Consider the following 19,124-nt stretch of genomic DNA (forward strand, 5'->3'; position numbering starts at 1 on the left):
TTTTACTGTAAAAGGCCAAATAGTAAATATTTTTAGTCTTTGCAAGTAATATATAGTCTCTGTCACAACCACTCAACTTTTTGCTACTGTAGTGTTTTTAAAAGTAGCCATAAATAATTTATAAATAAATGAACAGGTGAGATATCCCTCATGGGCCAGCTTGCTAATCCCTGTACTAGAGAATGAGCATTAAAAAACCAAAAACTGCCTGACCAGGTGGTGGTGCGGTGGATCAAGCGTCGGACTGGGATGGGGAAGGAACCACGTTCAAGACCCTGAGGTTGCCAGCTTGAGCGCAGGCTCATCTGGCTTGAGCAGAAAGCTCACCAGTTTGGACTCAAGGTCGCTGGCTCAAACAAGGGGTTACTTGGTCTGCTGAAGGCCCACAGTCAGGCACATATGAGAAAGCAATCAATGAATAACTAAGGTGTTGCAATGAAAAACTGATGATTGATGCTTCTCATCTCTCTGCATTCCTGTTTGTCTGTCCCTATCTATCCCTCTCTCTGAGTCTCTCTCTCTGTCCCTGTAAAAAAAATTAAAAAACTCAAAATCTAGAAAGGTAGCAATATAAGGACTAATGCTAAGCATTAAATATATATTTACTTGTAGAACTAAAACTAAATGACGGTTATTAGAATACACAGCATAGTTTGTAATGGCTAAATTACCCTTTGGACACAGGAGAACTATTTTTAAGAATGTAGAATGGTGCCTGACCTGTGGTGGTGCAGTGGATAAAGTGTCGACCTAGAATGCTGAGGTTGCTTGTTTGAAACCTTGGGCTTGCCTGGTCAAGGCACATATGGGAGTTGATGCTTCTTGTCCCCCTCCCCTTCTCTCTCTTTCTCTCTCTCTCTAAAAATGAGTAAGTAAAATCTAAAAAGAAATTATAAAATAACGAATGGTGAATGTGCACATGAAAAGTAAAATGAGTTATTACTTAAACTGTATTAATTTAGAATAAAGATATTACCGTATTTCCCCATGTATAAGATGCACATAAAAAAAACTGGGGTCTAAAACTGGGTGTGTCTTAAACAGTGGTTGTAGAAGTGTGGCATTTCAATGCCATATGGAACTGAGGACGAGGCAATATATGAAGACAGTGATTTGTCATCAGACACAGATGAGGACAAGCTAATGGATGGGAGTTTTGACAGTGATGAGGAGTTGTATGAATTTTATGATGAATAAAACTTGAGTTCAATAACTTTTTTTTTTAAATGATGAAATCATACTAACTTTATTTTCCCATGAAGGAAACAAAAATCTATGAACCTCCATGATTTGAAACACTTGGGGGACCTAAGAAATGCAGTGTTTGGAATTGTAAGATAAAAAACAAAAGATCATGAAATGCTTCTAAATGAAGTAATTTATGATCCAAATCAGATTTGCTGAATTTAAGTCATATTCCACTGTTTTTTTTAATTTATTGATTTGAGAGAGAGAAACATTGATTTGTTTTTTCACTTATCTATACATTAATTGGTTGTTTCTTATATGTGCCCTTACTGGGGATCAAACCCACAACTTTGGTGTGTTGGGATGACACTGTAACCAGCTGAGCTACCCAGCAGGTAGCTATTCCACTGTTCTTGACAGCTTTGGTGACCAAGGTAGAAGTTCTTTTTCTGTCCACCCAATGAGAATTCTTAATGGATCATAAGATCTAAAAAGAATATACAATTCTAAAGTGTTTGTTTTGTAGTTGGGAGAGAACTCTGCTCTGACCAGTAAGACTGAGCTGATCTTAGTATAAAAAAATTAGGACTGCCCTGGCCGGTTGGCTCAGTGGTAGAACGTCGGCCTAGCGTGCGGAGGACCCGGGTTCGATTCCTGGCCAGGGCACACAGGAGAAGCACCCATTTGCTTCTCCACCCCTCCGCCGCGCTTTCCTCTCTGTCTCTCTCTTCCCCTCCCGCAGCCAAGGCTCCATTGGAGCAAAGATGGCCCAGGCGCTGGGGATGGCTCTGTGGCCTCTGCCTCAGGCGCTAGAGTGGCTCTGGTCGCAACATGGCGACGCCCAGGATGGGCAGAGCATCGCCCCTGGTGGGCGTGCCGGGTGGATCCCGGTCCGGCACATGTGGGAGTCTGTCTGACTGTCTCTCCCTGTTTCCAGCTTCAGAAAAATGGAAAAAAAAAAAAATTAGGACTTATTACCAATTAGTTTGACTACACAGAGATAAGCTAGAAACACTCAAACCAACATCACTGACATATTGGAATGCCATGAAAATTTGACAGAAAAGTTATCCTGGAGCTTAAAAGGACTCTGTCATGATGAGGTCTGGTCACTGTCTTCTGCAGTCAAGGACATAAAGCCTTAGAGGGTTACTGGGTCTTAATTCATGCTGTAAAGGTTGTTCTCAATGTAGACATTCTCATCTGCTTGGTCGTGCACTGTAGCCGCACCTTGCAAAGTTCCATCTGTAGGGCCATTTGGTGAAAGTTTGCTTATATGCAACACTCTTCTACTCCCGCATAAATATTTTTTGGTTATTACAGCAGCCAAAATAGTAAGCAACATCAGGGCAGCCACAGAGAATCCAATGCAGAGTGTCTCTTTGGTGCTCATCCTTGAATTTTGTTTCACACTCGCGTGAGTTTCATTGTTTCTCCGACGGCCATCTGAAGGCTGTGTCACAGTGCTATTCCCATCTGTTTTGAGGTTCAATGTGGATGCTTGCATTGTGGGAGCATAAGTGAAGACCCTGGCTGATGTTGTGACCCTGCTGACATTAGGTAAATCTGTCTTTTCTTTTTTTTTTTTTTTGTATTTTTCTGAAGCTGGAAACGGGGAGAGACAGTCAGACAGACTCCCGCATGCGCCCGACCGGGATCCACCCGGCACGCCCACCAGGGGCGACGCTCTGCCCACCAGGGGGCGATGCTCTGCCCACCAGGGGGCGATGCTCTGCCCCTCTGAGGGTCGCTCTGTTGCGACCAGAGCCACTCCAGCGCCTGGGGCAGAGGCCAAGGAGCCATCCTCAGCGCCCGGGCCATCTTTGCTCTAATGGAGCCTAGGCTGCGGGAGGGGAAGAGACAGAGAGGAAGGAGAGGGGGAGGGGTGGAGAAGCAGATGAGCGCTTCTCCTGTGTGCCCTGGCCGGGAATCGAACCCAGGTCCCTCACATGCCAGGCCGACGCTCTACCACTGAGCCAACCGGCCAGGGCTAGGTAAATCTGTCTTAAGGCTTGGTGTTGGTGCTGGAGTTGTAGGAGCAGAAGTGAAGACCCTAGTTGATGTTGGAATACTGGTGATATTAGGTAGAGCTGGCTTTATGTCCAATAATATGTTGATTTTCAAATCATTAAACCACCCTGAGCGTTCAACACGGCAACAATACACACCACAGTCGGACGGGGCTGCGTGCTCGATGGTTAAAGACACATTCCCTGTTTAATGATTCCGTATAGCTTATAACACGTGTTCTTCTGAAAGGTGACACGGTATCCATCAGTCCAGATGAGTTCATTTGGGCATTTAAATGTAGGACATGGCCCTCGGCTCCAGCACATAGTTGCAATTTCACGAGCTGTCGAGTAGGTGCAGAGCAGCGTGACAGGCTGACCCTCCACTCCACTCACATGTCCCTGAGAAACTAAAGAATCTGCCCCAAGTAGTACGAGGCCTATGAAGACTACTCAAGGATGCATGATGGTATCAGCCTGTCTCAACGTGACTCCTTCTTTATATCCTTAGAGAAATTCTGCTTGGTCTTCAGGTGCTTCTCAAAGACCTTCGTGCTACAATTTCTACATGTTCCTGGGATGAGGTGAGTTCAGAACTCCAATAACTTTATGTAATACATTTTTTTCCAAATTTCGGGCCCCAAATTAAGGTGAGTCTTATACATGGGAGTGTCTTATATATATGGGGAAATACAGTACTTCAATCAAGGAAGAAGAAGTTCTAATTAATTAAAATAATGCTGACAGGAATGAACCAATTCACAATTACCAACAAGAAGGAATTGAAGGCATTTTATAAAGATAACCAATAAAATAAAAACATGAATTTTCCTAAATATCAAAAATTATACCAAAACAAAAACAAGTAAAACAAAAAAGAAGAAAATAAAATAAAAAAGATAATGAAAGATAGCATGCTATTGCTTATCCAAGACAGTGAGATATGCAGATATACAGGCAATAGTTTATATTTTTAAAAAGTGGACAATAAACCATAAAATTAAAAAACAAAGAAGCCTGACCTGTGGCAGCGCAGTGGATGTGGCATCAACCTGGAGTGCTGAGGCTGCCAGTTTGAGACCCCAGGCTTGCCCGGTCAGGCACATATGAGAAGCAGCTGTGAGTTGATGCTTCCTGTCCCCTCTCCCCTGCCTGCCTTTCTATTTCTCTTTCCTCACTCTAAAATCAATAAATAAAATATTTTTAAAAAGAGAAGATTTTTGTATGAAAGAAAGAAGTAGGGTATAAGAGTCAGAGATAAAAATTTTTTTTTTTATAGAACTGACTTTAAAATTTTATGTAATTTTGTTGCATAATTATATGAAGAAGTAAACTTAAAAGTAGTAATTCTTAAAAATTAAAAATCAAAAGATACAAGTGAATTATTGGCATAATTATATATAAAAATAGTTCAATAATTAAAAAACCAAGCAATATATGCATCCCTATTATAGTCTATGTGTCAAAAACAAAAATACCTGAAAAATAAAACAAAATGTTTTCAGTAATTGTCTGATTTATATTAATTTATAGTAATGGAGACTACTGTCCTAAAACTTGGTAAAACTTGTCATCACGGAAGAAAAGGAGGCTATTAAGCCTCTAGATATGAGGTGAGAGTCATGTCAAAGGGATGTAGGACATCAACACACTGTACACCTTAAATTAACGCAATGTTACCTGACCAATAAATCTTATTAATTAATTAATTAATTATAGGAACAGAGAGAGTCAGAGAGAGGGATAGATAGGGACAGACAGACAGGAACGGAGAGAGATGAGACTCATCAGTTTTTCGTGTGACACCTTAGTTGTTCATTGATTGCTTTCTCATATGTGCCCTGACCGTGGGGCCTTCAGCAGACCAAGTAACCCCTTGCTCAAGCCTGAGATCTTGGGTCCAAACTGGTGAGCTTTTTGCTCAAGCCAGATGAGCCTGTGCTCAAGCTGGTGACCTTGGGGTCTCGAACCTGGGTCCTTCCGCTTCCCAGTCCGATGCTCTATCTATTGTACTACTGCACCACCACCTGGTCAAGGCTGACAAATATATCTTAATGAAGCTGGGAAGTGGGGGGGGGGGGGAGGAAGAAATAGGAGCCATCCGGAAGCAGCATCAAGTGGCCAAAGAAGGAATAATTTGAGCATAGTAAGAGTAATAACCAAAATGGGTCAAAATACAACAAATGTGTTCATATCCATGATTTCATATAATTATAAAAAAAAATCATTAGTTACTTTTAGAGAATTTTAATGAATAAAACTCATTATTTTTTAAAATTGATAAAGGAAAGGAATAAAGTACTTGTCTCATCTTTATCATGAATCAGTACCTTGAAGTAATCAAATGGTTGATGAGGGAAATATTCTCTTTACAGAACTATTCTAGATAATAAACAGAGGACTGATAAGGCACTGTATCACAATTTTGCAACTTTTTTTTTTTTTGGACAGAGACAGAAAGAGAGTCAGAGAGAGGGACAAACAGGAAGGGAGAGAGATGAGAAGCATCAATTCTTCATTGCAGCTCCTTAGTTGTTCAGTAATTGCTTTCTCATATGTGCCTTGATGGGGTTGGGGGTTGGGGGGTGATGGTAGTGGTGGTGGCTACAGCAGAGCAAGTGACCTCTTGCTCAAGCCAGTGACCTTTGGGCTCAAGCCAGCGACCATGGGGTCACGTCTATGATCTCATGCTCAAGCCAGCAATCTCTGGGTTTCGAACCTGGGTCCTCTGCATCCCAGTCTGACTCTCTATCCACTGCGCAACCACCTGGTCAGGCACAATTTTGCAACTTTCAATGAATAAACTGATCTAGACAATGATAATTAATTTTGTAAACATCACAAAAAAAACATTATATACCTCCTGAAAAAAGTACACAGCCTAAAACAATCTCTTAGTCTAATTACCAATTTACTAGAAATACAGGGAATTCAGGAGTATAGGAAATGACACCATGGGGATACACACTCATAAATATTCAGGCCATGGAAGCTCCAGAGTAAAAAAGACATGGTTTCTTCAATAAGAACAAAAAGTTACAAGAAAACAGAGAGGAAACCTATAGATTAAAAGATACTTGAGATATAATCAATCACAGTACATGAACCTTATTATGAATTGCAATTCAACAAGACAAGATGGAAAAATATAAGTATGACAAGCAAGGGAAGTGTGAGTACTGAATGTGGTAATACAATGTCTAGAATTTGCTTCAAAATGATCCATAGGAGGACAGGTGAGTGGATAGATGAAACGGACAACTGATCACACACCATAATTGCTGAAATTGGGGTTAAGACAAGAGGATTGTCTTTAAGTAGATTTTATTGTGGCAAATTACAAATAACTGTTCTATTTCTGTATATGATTTAATTTGAAGCATACCTAAAAACACTCAGGATTCTACTTCATACTTTTTCTTTCTTTGAATATAAGATTTTAAAAATGTAACTAAAACTTTTATAAAAAGATTAAATTAAAACACATAATTCTTCTATAAAGACGTTTTACACACACACACACACATACACACCCTATAAAAATTAAATTTTTAGATAACAACCTTGTCTTTAAAAAAGCAGCAGCAGCTGTCATCATTAAACACAACATCAAACTATTTTTTAAAATCTCACTAAAAATGTATAACTTTTTTTTATAATGATCTTTAAAAAAGGTTCCTTAAAACAAGATGGTTCTGGCCCTGGCCAATGTCTCAGTGGATAGAGTGTCAGCCCAGCAGATGGATATCTCGAGTTTGGTTCCGGTCAAGGCACACAGAAGTGACCCTCTGCTTCCTTCCCCCTTCCTCTCCCCCTTCTCTCCCTCTTCCCTTCCCGCAGCCAATGGCTAGACTGGTTTGAGTGTTGGTCTCACTGAGGATAGCTAGGTTGATCCCACTGTCAGCCTCAGTCACTAAAAATATCTCTGTTGATCGAGCTTTGGCCCCAGACAAGGGATGCAAGGTAGATCCCAGTCAGGGTACATGCAGGAGTCTGTCTAATTATCTCCCCTCCTCTAACTTAAAAAACAAACAAAAAACAAAACAAGATGGTTCTATAAAATTTGCCTAATGATAAAAACAAATTAAGTAATCCCAAAGATATCAGATTTTTGAACTTAACTATAATTTTACATTAAAGGCCATATTTTTAAGTGCCTACTAAATAAGCTTTACTTTTTCATAGGTCACACCTAGGAAACGTATGGATCACATCTGACTTGTAAATGAGATATTTAACTTGCTTTTTTTTTTAGAAAAAAATTTGATCTTTTAAAATTCAGAAGATTCACATAAAAATACAGATTTTGACAGTTCTATATGCAGCAACGGGTTAGAGCACAGTAGCAGCTTCTTCTTTCAGAAAGGATATGGCACTGTTCCTTTCCTCCCTATCCTACCTCCCTTCTTTGCATATACTATAGACCTGGTCCCCTTAGACACTTGAAGTTGCAATCAACAATTATATCCTAACAATGTTCTGAGAGAGGTTTTCTCCTCATTCTAAACAAAGTAGAACAGAAAAAAGAGGCTACCTATAAGAGCCAATAACATTCAGTTTTACACTTAAAAAATGCAAAAAAATGGCATTCATTGTTCTTATAGCACATATATTGTTCTTATAGAATGCTACTTGCACATTTTTAAATGCTTTTCTTGATAGAGCAGTAACGCTTACCTTCAGATCAAGGCTGCTAAGGCTTATGACATCATCATCTTTTGCTCTTCGTTTTCTTTTCTATAAGACAAAAAAGATTTCATTCTGATATAGAAGGAATGAATGTACTCCATTAAACAAAGACTTCATATAACTAGAAAAATCACTTTAAAAAGTGAAAACTTTGGCTACGTTTTAAATATTTTAATGAGAAATGCTCATAAATTATCTCTACCATACATACTGTCTACTTGTACCCCCTAAACCATCTCCTGTTGTGAAGTGATTCCACCCTATTAAAAAAACTTATATAAAATTTTCCAGAACAGTACTCTTACATCAGTAAGGGCTGCCTGTACTTGTTAGAGAAAAAGTAAATATGTTTTAAATATAAAGGCAACAAATTTCTTAAAAAGATGCTTTTCTCATGGTCCAAAGTAACTGCCCACCTTGAGGAGAAACTGGTGGGAGTGGAATCAAAATCAAGCAGGACAGGGACAATGGAGAAAAGGAAAGATAAGAGTCCAGAAAGAAGTGGGGGAAATGTGGAGCCCGGAAGTCTCAGAAGTAAGCCACCATGAAAATAACACAAGAGGCAGCTTTATGAAGTTAGAAAAGCTATCTGCACCAAGCCTCTTTATTAAAAGGTCAGGAGAGCTATATTCACGTCAGAAGAAAATTCTCCAAAGTCAAATCCTATACAAAATAATTAAGAAAAAAGAGAAAAAGGGGAATAACAAACCTACAGGGCATAAAGGCACCTCACAAAGAAATGCTCAAAGAAGCAGAGAAAGGCCTGGCCTGTGGTGGTACAGTGGATAAAGTGTTGACCTGGAATACTGAGGTTGCCCATTTAAATGTCTGGGCTTGCCCAGTCAAGGCAGATACAGGACGCAACTATGACGAGTAGATGCTTCCTGCTTCTCCCCCCCTTTCTCACACTCCCTCTCTCTTTCTGTCTCTCTCCCCATCTCTCCAAAAAATCAGTAAATGTTTAAAAAATGTAAAAAAAAAGCAGAGGAAAACTATAACATACTATTTCAAATTTAGTTAAAAGACATTAAGAAAATGACATAAGATATGAAAGAACAATATAAATCAGAATTAGGAAAAACTAAAAAATGAGGTGACTTAACTCAAGAAATCTTTTTTTTTTTTAATTCATTATAGAGAGGGGGGAGAGAGAGAGAGAAAGTGAAAGAAGGGGGGAGGAGCAGGAAGCATCAACTCCCATATGTGCCTTGACCAGGCAAGCCCAGGGTTTTGAACCGGCAACCTCAGCGTTTCCAGGTTGACGCTTTACCCACTGTGCCACCACAGGTCAGGCCAACTCAAGAAATCTTAATTGATCCTAAGGTCATTTCCAGAAGATGTTGTCCTAACTTTGACAAGCAAACTAAACAAAAATCCTGCATATCTGTGAGGCTGTGTACTGGTAAATAACTATAAAGCAAAATATACGGGGATAAAAACAGTGTTGCTGATATGGGTTAAAGTGGAGGTTGGGGAAGGAAGAAAGGCTTTTACAGGCAGGAGAACAAGGGAGAACACTGCCAAGCAAAAGGATTGTACTGAGGGAAAAAGAGCACATACATGACCATACTTATGCATTTATATAAAACTGTACATTGTGTGCGCATATATAAAAGAAATTTAACAGATTTTCTTTTCACTATTTTAAAGTTTTGCTTTTCATATTTATCCATTCAATCCACCTAGAATTTATTTTTTGCATGTATGTGGTATGAGAAAATATAGCTGACACGTTAGCCACCCCTGATGCCATCTGATGATAAGCACTATTCCTTCATATTGCTTATGATACAGTATGTTCTCAAATATATGTGGATCAATTTCTGGGTTCTCTATTTTATTATATCAATTTATTTATTCATACCTGCACCCATATTATGTTGTGTAATCACTGTACCTTTGGAGTAAGACTTAATAGCTACTATAGTAAGTCATTTTGCTACCTGACACGTACATTACTTTTGCTGTTCTGGGTCTTCCACTTTTCCATGTGAATTGTAGAATGAGCTCCATTATACTCCAATGAGATTTCTATAAGAACCACACTGAATTTATAAATTAATTTTGGGGAAAACTGATATTTTTATGCAATTATATCCTTCCTTGCTTGAATATAATTAGATGTCCTATGTCCTTTATTAATGCTTTCCAATATTTCTCATAAAGTCTTACAGATCTGTTCATAGATTTAGCCCTAGATTTAAAATGTTTTTATTTCAATAAAAGCATCTTTAAGCCACATTCTGTTTATTGGTAATATATATACATTCTATTGGGTTTTTTTAAGCAGTAGCTTTACTTAAATGCTTATTTGTTCTAATAGCTGGCATTAACTAGTTTCTTGAATATTCTATGTAGACAATCATGTTTTCTCTGAGTAATAAAATCATACCGTCCTTTCTTTTCTAAGTTGTTTATCACTTGTTTTCCTGTCTTACTGTGCTGGTTAGGAGCACTAACACTATACTGAATAGATTTAGTGATAACAGGCTTTTTGCTAAATTTATAAGAAATGTTTAAGCATTTTATCATTATGTATGTTGTTTGTGGTCTCAGACTAAGGAAGTTTTCCACTCTACTCCTGGTTTGCCAAGAATTTCGTGGGTGTTGATTTTATTTTACCCCATTCTTACTTTTCCTTCTATTTTCTTTGATTTATTTTATTGTTCTTTTTCTCATCTCTTAAGTTAGATGCTTTTTTAAACTATGTATTTAAAAATTATAAATTTCCTTCTTACAACTCCTTAATGACATTCCAAAATTTTAAATAAAGAAACCATAAGCTATTTCTTTTGTCATGGGAGATCTCTACAGAAGTGTTTCCCAGGTGGGATGCACCTACCCTGGAGGACACCCAAGATATCTTCCCTGTAGTGCAGGAGGAAAATGTTAGAATTGTTATTTTTATGTATTTATTAATTTTTAAAAATAAGCTTTATTAATATTTAATATACAGATAACACTGGGGAACAAATTTTTTTTCATTTTCTGTTGCATGAGGTTTTAGAACTGTTTCTATATATTTCTGCATCGCTGATTCCAAATCTGAAATCTGTTTTTTGATGCATGCTCTAGTTTTTATGCAATTTTAATTTCTTTTTGTTACAGTTAATGGCATGCACTGATTTTTAAATTGGAGTTAAAGGGCAACGACTCTTGGATTAAACATAACCACAATGCAATTAATGTTTTACAAACATCACTTTTACATAATTATAATTGTTTTTAAATGTAAAAAATTATTATCTGATAAAAACACCCTCTTATTTTAAGATTGAATCATGGCTTCTTCGAGTAGACATAAATGTAAGAATAATCCTGATACCTTCTGTTATATATTTATATGTGGCTGTTACACACTTCAACGTCAAAGGTACAATATTTCATCATTTGTGACATGTGCATATATTGCCTATTTTAAAGTTTCCCTTGGTGATCAAGACAAGAATTGGGCTCCTCATACTGTGTGTCATAATTGTGAGGAACTGCTTCATGACTGGACAAAAGGAAAATACAAAGGAATGCCTTTTGGTATTCCCATGGTTTGGCATGAGCCTAAGGACCACAGCAGTGACTGTTATTTCTGTCTGATCCATACAAAGGACATCAGCAAGAAAAAAACGGCATATGATCACATATTCTAATATTCCTTCAGCAATATGACCTATCCCACACTCTGAGACACTCCCAGTTCCAGTTTTCAATGGTTTTATTTCTTCTAAGGACGAAGAAAGTGAACATGGTGATCAAGTGTATTTTGATAAGATGCATGAGGAAATGGTTGTAGAATCTGAAGGGTCTTCTTCTGATACCAAGCAGTCATTAACCCCTCAGCAGTTTAGTCAACCCGAATTGAATGACTTAGTAAGATATTTGGGCCTATCAAAGAAAGCAGCTGAGTTATTAGCCTCCAGGCTTCAAGAAAAGAATGCACTTCACCAGTCAGCTAAAGTATTCCATTTCAGGAAGCGTGAACAAATGTTTGTGGACTTTTTTCCCGAAGACACTTTGTTTACTGTCATGATATCTGTAGTCTTCTCAGCCAGCTAGGTGTTACCACTTACAGTCCAACAGAATGGCGGCTATTTCTTGACAGCTCTAAACGGATTCTGAAATGTGTTCTCCTACACAACGGTAATGTTTATGCAGCGGTTCCAATTGGTTATTCCACTCATCTGCGAGAAGATTAGAGTGACATAAAAATTGTCCTCGACTTTCTGAAGTATGAAGAGCATAACTGCATCATTTGTGTGGATCTTAAAATGGTAAATTTCCTGCTAGGACAACAGAGAGGTTTCACAAAGTATCCTTGCTTTCTGTGTTTGTGAGACAGCAGAGCTCGGGAGAAACACTAGACACAGAAGGAGTGGCCAAAACGTGAAGCTCTGGAAGTAGGGATGCAAAATATTGTGAATGAACCTGTAGTTAATTGAGACAGGATCATTTTTCCCCCACTTCACATCAAACTTGGCTTAATGAAGAAGTTTGTTCAGACTTTGAATAGAGAAAGTGAATGCTTTCAACATATTATTTCTGCTTTTCCTCCCTTGTCTTTCGAGAAGATAAAAGCAGGTGTATTTGATGGACCTCAAATTCGAACCCTCATACGTGATGAAGAATTTGCCAGGAAGATGAATAAGGAGGAGAAAGCAGCATGGCAGTCTTTTGTGGCAGCTACAAAGAACTTCTTGGCAACAAAAAAGCAGAAAACTATGAACTTCTGGTTCAAAGGATGCTGTTGGCTTTCCGCGACATTGGATATAACATGAACGTTAAAATTCACTTCCTGGCCCTGGCCGGTTGGCTCAGTGGTAGAGCGTTGGCCTGGTGTGCAAGGGGTCCCGGGTTCGATTCCCAGCCAGGGCACACAGGAGAAACGCCCATCTGCTTCTCCACCCCTCCCCCTCTCCTTCCTCTCTGTCTCTCTCTTCCCCTCCCGCAGTGAGGCTCCATTGGAGCAAAGATGGCCCAGGTGCTGGGGATGGCTCCTTGGCCTCTGCCCCAGGCGCTGGAGTGGCTCTGGTCGCAACAGAGCAATGCCCCAGAGGGGCAGAGCATTGCCCCCTGGTGGGCAGAGTGTTGCCCCCTGGTGGGCGTGCCGGGTGGATCCCGGTCCGGCGCATGCGGGAGTCTGTCTGACTGTCTCTCCCCGTTTCCAGCTTCGGAAAAAGACAAAAAAAAAAAAAAAGATTCACTTCCTGAACAGTCAGTCACCTTGATAAGTTTCCTGAATGTCTTGGAGCTGTTAGTGATGGCAGATTACTGCTGGAGCATCAAACGAGATTGTCCTCAACAACTACACAAACACAAGAACTACAAATGCAAATTTTTGCCTGAATAGATTTAAATAAGTTTTGTGCAAATTTCATAATTAAAATAAGTGTTTGAATATGTTCTATTTTGAAATTATAGACAAATTCTGATACAATCATATCTTTTAGTGTATTAGTGTATTTACTGCATTATATAAATTATTATATTTTCACAAAGATGATGCACAAGAAGACATTCTACTTCATTATGTTAAACTAAATGTTGAAAATTTTACAATAAGATGAAAACCTAAAATCTTGAATTGCAAAAAAACTGTAGCTTACAGAGAAAAACTATTGTCAGATTTGAGATTAGCACACTCAAATTAGGTAAGAACAAGTGTTTTTGTGGATGCAACAAAAATTTTGTTCCCCAGTGTAATGAGTTCATCATCACTCACACTATAAGGTTAAAGATAATGGTAATGTATCCTGACTAGGCGGTGGTGCAGTGAATAGAGCGTCGGACTGGGATGCGGAGGACCCAGGCTTGAAACCCCGAGGTCGCCAGCTTGAGCAAGGGGTTACTCGGTCTGCTGTAGCCCCCTGGTCAAGGCACATTTGAGAAAGCAATCAATGAACAACTAAGGTACCTCAGGGAAGAACTGATGCTTCCCATCTCTCTCCCTTCCTGATTGTCTGTCCCTATCTGTCCCTCTCTCTGTCTTTGTCACAAAAAAAAAAAGAAAAAAAAAAGAAAAAAGAAAAGATAATGGTAATCTAATAGGCTCCATTAAGAAGTCAGTCCCAAACTTCATTCTAGGTTGAGTATTGTGCTTTGAGATATTAGCTAATAATGGTGGTATATACATAAAAATCATAAATAAATACCAGGGGTATATGCTCAGATAGTTTTGCTGATAGGCTTGCAAATCAAGTTTAGAAACACTTGTAAACTTTCTCTGTTTAAGTTCAGGCTCAACAATAGCAAGGGAAAGGGACCAAAGTAAAACACATTTCAAAGGAAAATGCAGAATTGCATTAAAATAAAGAGACACTTTCTGTGAATGTTTCTCTGACCAATTAATGTATTGATCCTGAACAGGATTTCCCAACAGAAATATATATTAAAAACAAAACAAGAGAATACAAATTAAATATGCACTGCTGAATCCATCAGCACATCAATACAGGCACACAAGTAAAGTTTGGCAAACTAGAAATAGAATCATTTTTGCCATTGTATCCAAATAAGAAAAGCCTAAGCATCTTGCTCTATTTCTATATATTATACTTTCTTTATATGCATACTATGATGTAATGACTTTTTAAGTATAAAAATAATTTTCTGGTATCACTTTGCAGACACATGCCTCTGTAAATTCCCATGTTAAAAATTATTAAGCAGTCCCTCTATACTAAAATGATTAATAACAAAGTAATTCATTACTTATATCTTAATGAGTAAAGATCCTTATATGTTAACAAGTAAAGCCATTAGAGTATGTACATTAAAAATGCATGTTTTATAATATTTTCTCTTAACACTGGTGGGAATAAGTGAAAAAGGATCAAATAGTTAAAGATGAATAGGTCTGGTACCTTTCAAATCATGTCTTATATTCAACTGACATAAAAATTTCTTTTAGTTTGTTAGCAGAAAAAAATTAAATTAGGCTGCCAAAGATGTTGAGAGAAATACAGACAACTGACTATACATTAGACTGAGAGATAACCAATAAGTTAATTCTAAGTTCTTGAAATAAAAAACCCAGGCATCTACTCACCAAAGTGAAGTCCCAATGAGGGCCAGGTGTTAAAAATGTGAAGGAGCTACCTCTCCTAAGGGAATATCTGTTAATAGAAGTTAAAACAATAAGTAAATTGAGAGTAATGTCAGTGAAATAAGGTATTAGACAGATTAAAAAAATCTATTTTTTTCAGTTTCAAAACTGTTTAGCCTTTTTAGTGATTCAATCATAGAAATAAAGGGAGGGCATGCAAAAAAATAATTAGGGCATAGGTTCTAATCACTTTCAGAATCTTTACAAAGGTGACAAGAGTCTTTTATATCATTAGTGAACAGATTAGGATTAAAAAAATTCATCAAACCAAGCAGTTTATTTTAGTAACATATACATGGTTCAATTATATGAAATCTTTTTATATATTACACTAATAGGTTAAGTAAAAACAGTAAATAATGCAAAAAATTATTTGATAAAATTTAACATTCATGCCTAATAAAAGGGTATTAACATAATAAAATCTAAATGCATTTAATTTTTATTTCATATTGTCTCATATACTGATTTTTTAAAAATTATGATTTAATAAATCAAGTAAAAAGCTTTGAATAACATCTGAGACAAACGTCCCAAGTAAGATTAAAATTTGACTAGGACTTTATTCTTTATTATTAAGTGATAGATTTTTCTTCTGTGTTATCTTTCTATTCAATGTAAAGAAATAGAGAATCCTATGACAAAAATCAGTCTTCACCTTTAACCCTTTGAGTAGTAAGAACGTTCATGTATCCCTGTGCCTCCTGATCATCCAGAGTATGTTGTACAAAAATTTATTTTAAAAAATGTGTAAGGCAACATAAAAAAAGGCAAATGTATGTTCTTCTTGTTTCCATATATTGGTTATCAAACAAACATGATTTTAAGTTAATAAAACTGTAACTGGAACTAATTTCATTTTTTGAAAAAAACAACTTACTCCTGGAGGTAAGTGAGCATGAAAATACCTCACTACTCAAAGGGTTAAAAAATATAAATCTGTGTTTATAAAATATGGGAGAAAAATTGATAAAGTAGCACAAAAAATAAAAAGTTTATAAATTATACTTATTGTTAACTGCTTCAGATGCAAATATATATTTTTATCCTTTGTGGAAATAAATAAAAATGAACCAAATGAGAAAAGCAATGGCTATTTATTCAGAGCATGATATAGCAAGGGAGTCAACCAATATCACTGTGTTGAGGCAGACTCAAAAGCAGGCCGACGAGGGAAAGCTTTATTGTAGGAAGAGACTGCTTCAGATGTGCCCAAATTGGAGGCTGTTGGCAGGTTAACTACCTTGTTTCCCCAAAAATAATACATCCCCTGAAAATAAGACCTAGTGCAATTTTTTTCAAGCTTAGAAATATAAGGCTTCCCTGAAAATAAGACCTACCATGTCTTTAGGAGCAAAAATTAATATAAGACACTGTCTTATTTTCTGGGAAACAGGGTAGCAGCAGGGCATCCTGTATGATTAACTGGGGTGCAGTTTCGCTTGCTCTGGTTCTCAGTTAGAAGGGAGGACAAAAATTAGGGAAGCTGGCAGTTACTAATTAATCAAGTCCTGGTCATTTGGAGCCAAACTGTTTAGCTTCCTGGATTATCAGTCCGTTATCTATTTGTATATTACATATCTCACCCTTGACCTTCAAGAAAAGAGTTCACTGCAAGTTTTAACAGAAACATCACACTCGGTTGTCTTTTCCTACAGTAATTTATAAATTTAAATCAAATACAAGGGCTCCTGGTAGTTTATGACGCTAAATATAAATAAGTTTGCTTATATTTTGACAAGGAACAAAGGAGAAAAAAAAGGGCTAGAGAAGAAAGAGGATGTCAAAACAGTAATACGAAAAGTGCATCAAAGAGAAACAGCAATTAGCAAAGCATACAAGAGCCAGGAAGGCTCTTTGGGCAGAGAATAGCACATATTAAGGAGAAGGGAAATGAATTACAAGTAGTTACTTATGTTTGATAATTAAAAGAAATAGGGCTAGATCAGGGGTCCCCAAACTATGGCCCTGCAGGCCACATGCGGCCCCCTGAGGCCATTTATCCGGCCCCCGCTGCACTTCCGGAAGGGGTACCTCTTTCATTGGTGGTCAGTGAGAGACGCAAAGCATGGCATTGCTCACATACAGTACTACTTCCAGTGACGTGGGATGCACGCCTCACGGCTCCGGAAGCACGTCACATCACTTGTTACATCTAGCAGTGACAAATATGGAACCGGATATTGACCATCTCATTAGCCAAAAGCAGGCCTGTAGTTCCCATTGAAATACTGGTCAGTTTATTGATTTAAATTTACTTGTTCTTTACTTTAAATATTGTATTTGTTCCTGTTTTGTTTTTTTACTTTAAAATAAGATATGTGCAGTGTGCATTGGGATTTGTTCATAGTTTTTTTTATAGTCTGGCCCTCCAATGGTCTGAGGGACAGTGAACTGGCCCCCTGTGTAAAAAGTTTGGGGACCCCTGGGCTAGATCATAATAAAAGGCCCTACACACAGCTTGCGTCCTACCGGGATCCACCTGGCATGCTCACCAGGGGGCGTCGCTCTGCCAATCAGAGCCATTCTAGCGCCTGAGGCAGAGGCCACAGAGCCATCCTCAGCGCCTGGGCAAACTTTGCTCCAATGGAGCCTCGGCTGCGAGAGGGGAAGAGAGAGACAGAGAGTAAGGAGAGGGGGAGGGGTGGAGGGGGAGGGGTGGAGAAGCAGATAGGCACTTCTCCTGTGTGCCCTGGCCAGGAATTGAACCTAGGACTCCCACACGCCAGGCCAATGCTCTACCACTGAAGGGCCTCAATGAGATAAATTTTAAAGATCTAATTGGCTTTACTGAACTATTCACAAATCAGGCAGCATCCCATCTAGCAAACAGAAAGAGCTCCAAAGGCCTGTACAAAATAGGTTTTTAAAGGAAGAAAGGGGTGGGGAAAAGGACAGACATTATTAGTAAGGAATACATTGTTTCAGGCAAAGCTGCTCTCCTGAGGGGAATGGAAGGGACCTACTGGCAGATTATCTCACTAGTGCTGACTAGGTAATTCCATGTGGACTGGTTAAAGGTTACACTCCTGGGAAGCTTAAACTGCAAGCAGTAAATCTTGGTTTGCCAAGGTGGGGTTTGGCACAAGTGACTCCATTTTGGGATGGCTGTTTCTCTTTAACAGATTAAAACACAGTAGGCCTTTTATTATTCTTTTTTTATTTTTCTTATCAATAATTTATTTTTATTAATTTTAATGGGGTGACATTGATAAATCAGGGTACATATGTTCAGAGAAAACATCTTCAGGTTATTTTGACATTTGATTATGTTGCATACCCCTCACCCAACCTTTTATTATTCTTGGAACTCAGTATTTTTGAGGGCCTCCTTAGTGAAGAAAGATACTTTAAAGAAATCATTTGCCACTGCAGAAAAGTCAAGCAACAATGAAGAAAACAGTATGATTTTTGATAAAACACTGGAACAAAGTGTTTAAGATGAACAAAAAAGACATTTGAAATACACTATAATTCATATGACTAAACAATCCATAGGTGTATTATAAACAAATGCTACAAGATCACAGGAAAAACAGGGCCTTCATACCTTAAGTGTAGTATCACACTTTTTAAAAAACACTGCTCTAGGCCCTGGCTGGTTGGCACAGTGGTAGAGCGTCGGCCTGGCGTGCAGGAATCCCAGGTTTGATTCCCGGCCAGGGCACATAGGAGAAGCACCATCTGCTTCTCCACCCCTCCCCCTCTCCTTCCTCTCTGTCTCTCTCTTCCCCTCCCGTAGCCAAGGCTCCATTGGAGCAAAGTTGGCCCAGACGCTGAGGATGGCTCTGTGGCCTCTGCCTCAGGTGCTAGAATGGCTCTGACTGTGGCAGAGTGATGCCCCAGATGGGCAGAGCATCGCCCCCTGGTGGGCATGCCCGGGTGGATCCCGGTCGGGCACATGCGGCTGTGTCTGACTGCCTCTCCATTTCCAACTTCAGAAAAAAAAACAAAACCCAAAACAAGAAAAAAAACACTGCTCTAGGTAAGTGCCATCATAAACTACATGGTTAAAACAGCCCTCAGTGGGGAATGGGTTGAGAAACAGCAATTAGAATTTATCAGATTATTTTAAATTTAATAATATTTATTCCAAAGTAGTAATCATAGTGGCACTTAAAATATTCAGTAAACACTGCCTT

The 19,124-nt window shown here is 38.4% G+C and overlaps 2 protein-coding genes across 2 annotated transcripts in view; both read right to left on the reverse strand.

The window, feature by feature from the left end:
* Positions 1–19,124, reverse strand: part of NET1 (neuroepithelial cell transforming 1) — a 47,866-nt gene that overhangs the window by 24,008 nt on the left and 4,734 nt on the right. Inside the window, exons 2-3 of the mRNA XM_066279861.1 lie at positions 14,926–14,992; positions 7,875–7,934 (exon numbers count right to left, since the gene is read on the reverse strand). Coding sequence (XP_066135958.1) covers positions 7,875–7,934; positions 14,926–14,992 — 127 coding nt within the window. The remainder of the gene's footprint in view (positions 1–7,874; positions 7,935–14,925; positions 14,993–19,124) is intronic.
* Positions 2,348–3,674, reverse strand: LOC136338006 (hepatitis A virus cellular receptor 1 homolog). The gene is given in 3 exon segments (XM_066279965.1): positions 2,348–2,664; positions 3,174–3,407; positions 3,410–3,674. Coding segments are annotated over 3 exon segments (804 nt in total). The 5' UTR covers positions 3,663–3,674.

Source organism: Saccopteryx bilineata, chromosome 5 (genome assembly GCF_036850765.1).
Source record: "Saccopteryx bilineata isolate mSacBil1 chromosome 5, mSacBil1_pri_phased_curated, whole genome shotgun sequence".
Taxonomy (NCBI): Eukaryota; Metazoa; Chordata; class Mammalia; order Chiroptera; family Emballonuridae; genus Saccopteryx; species Saccopteryx bilineata.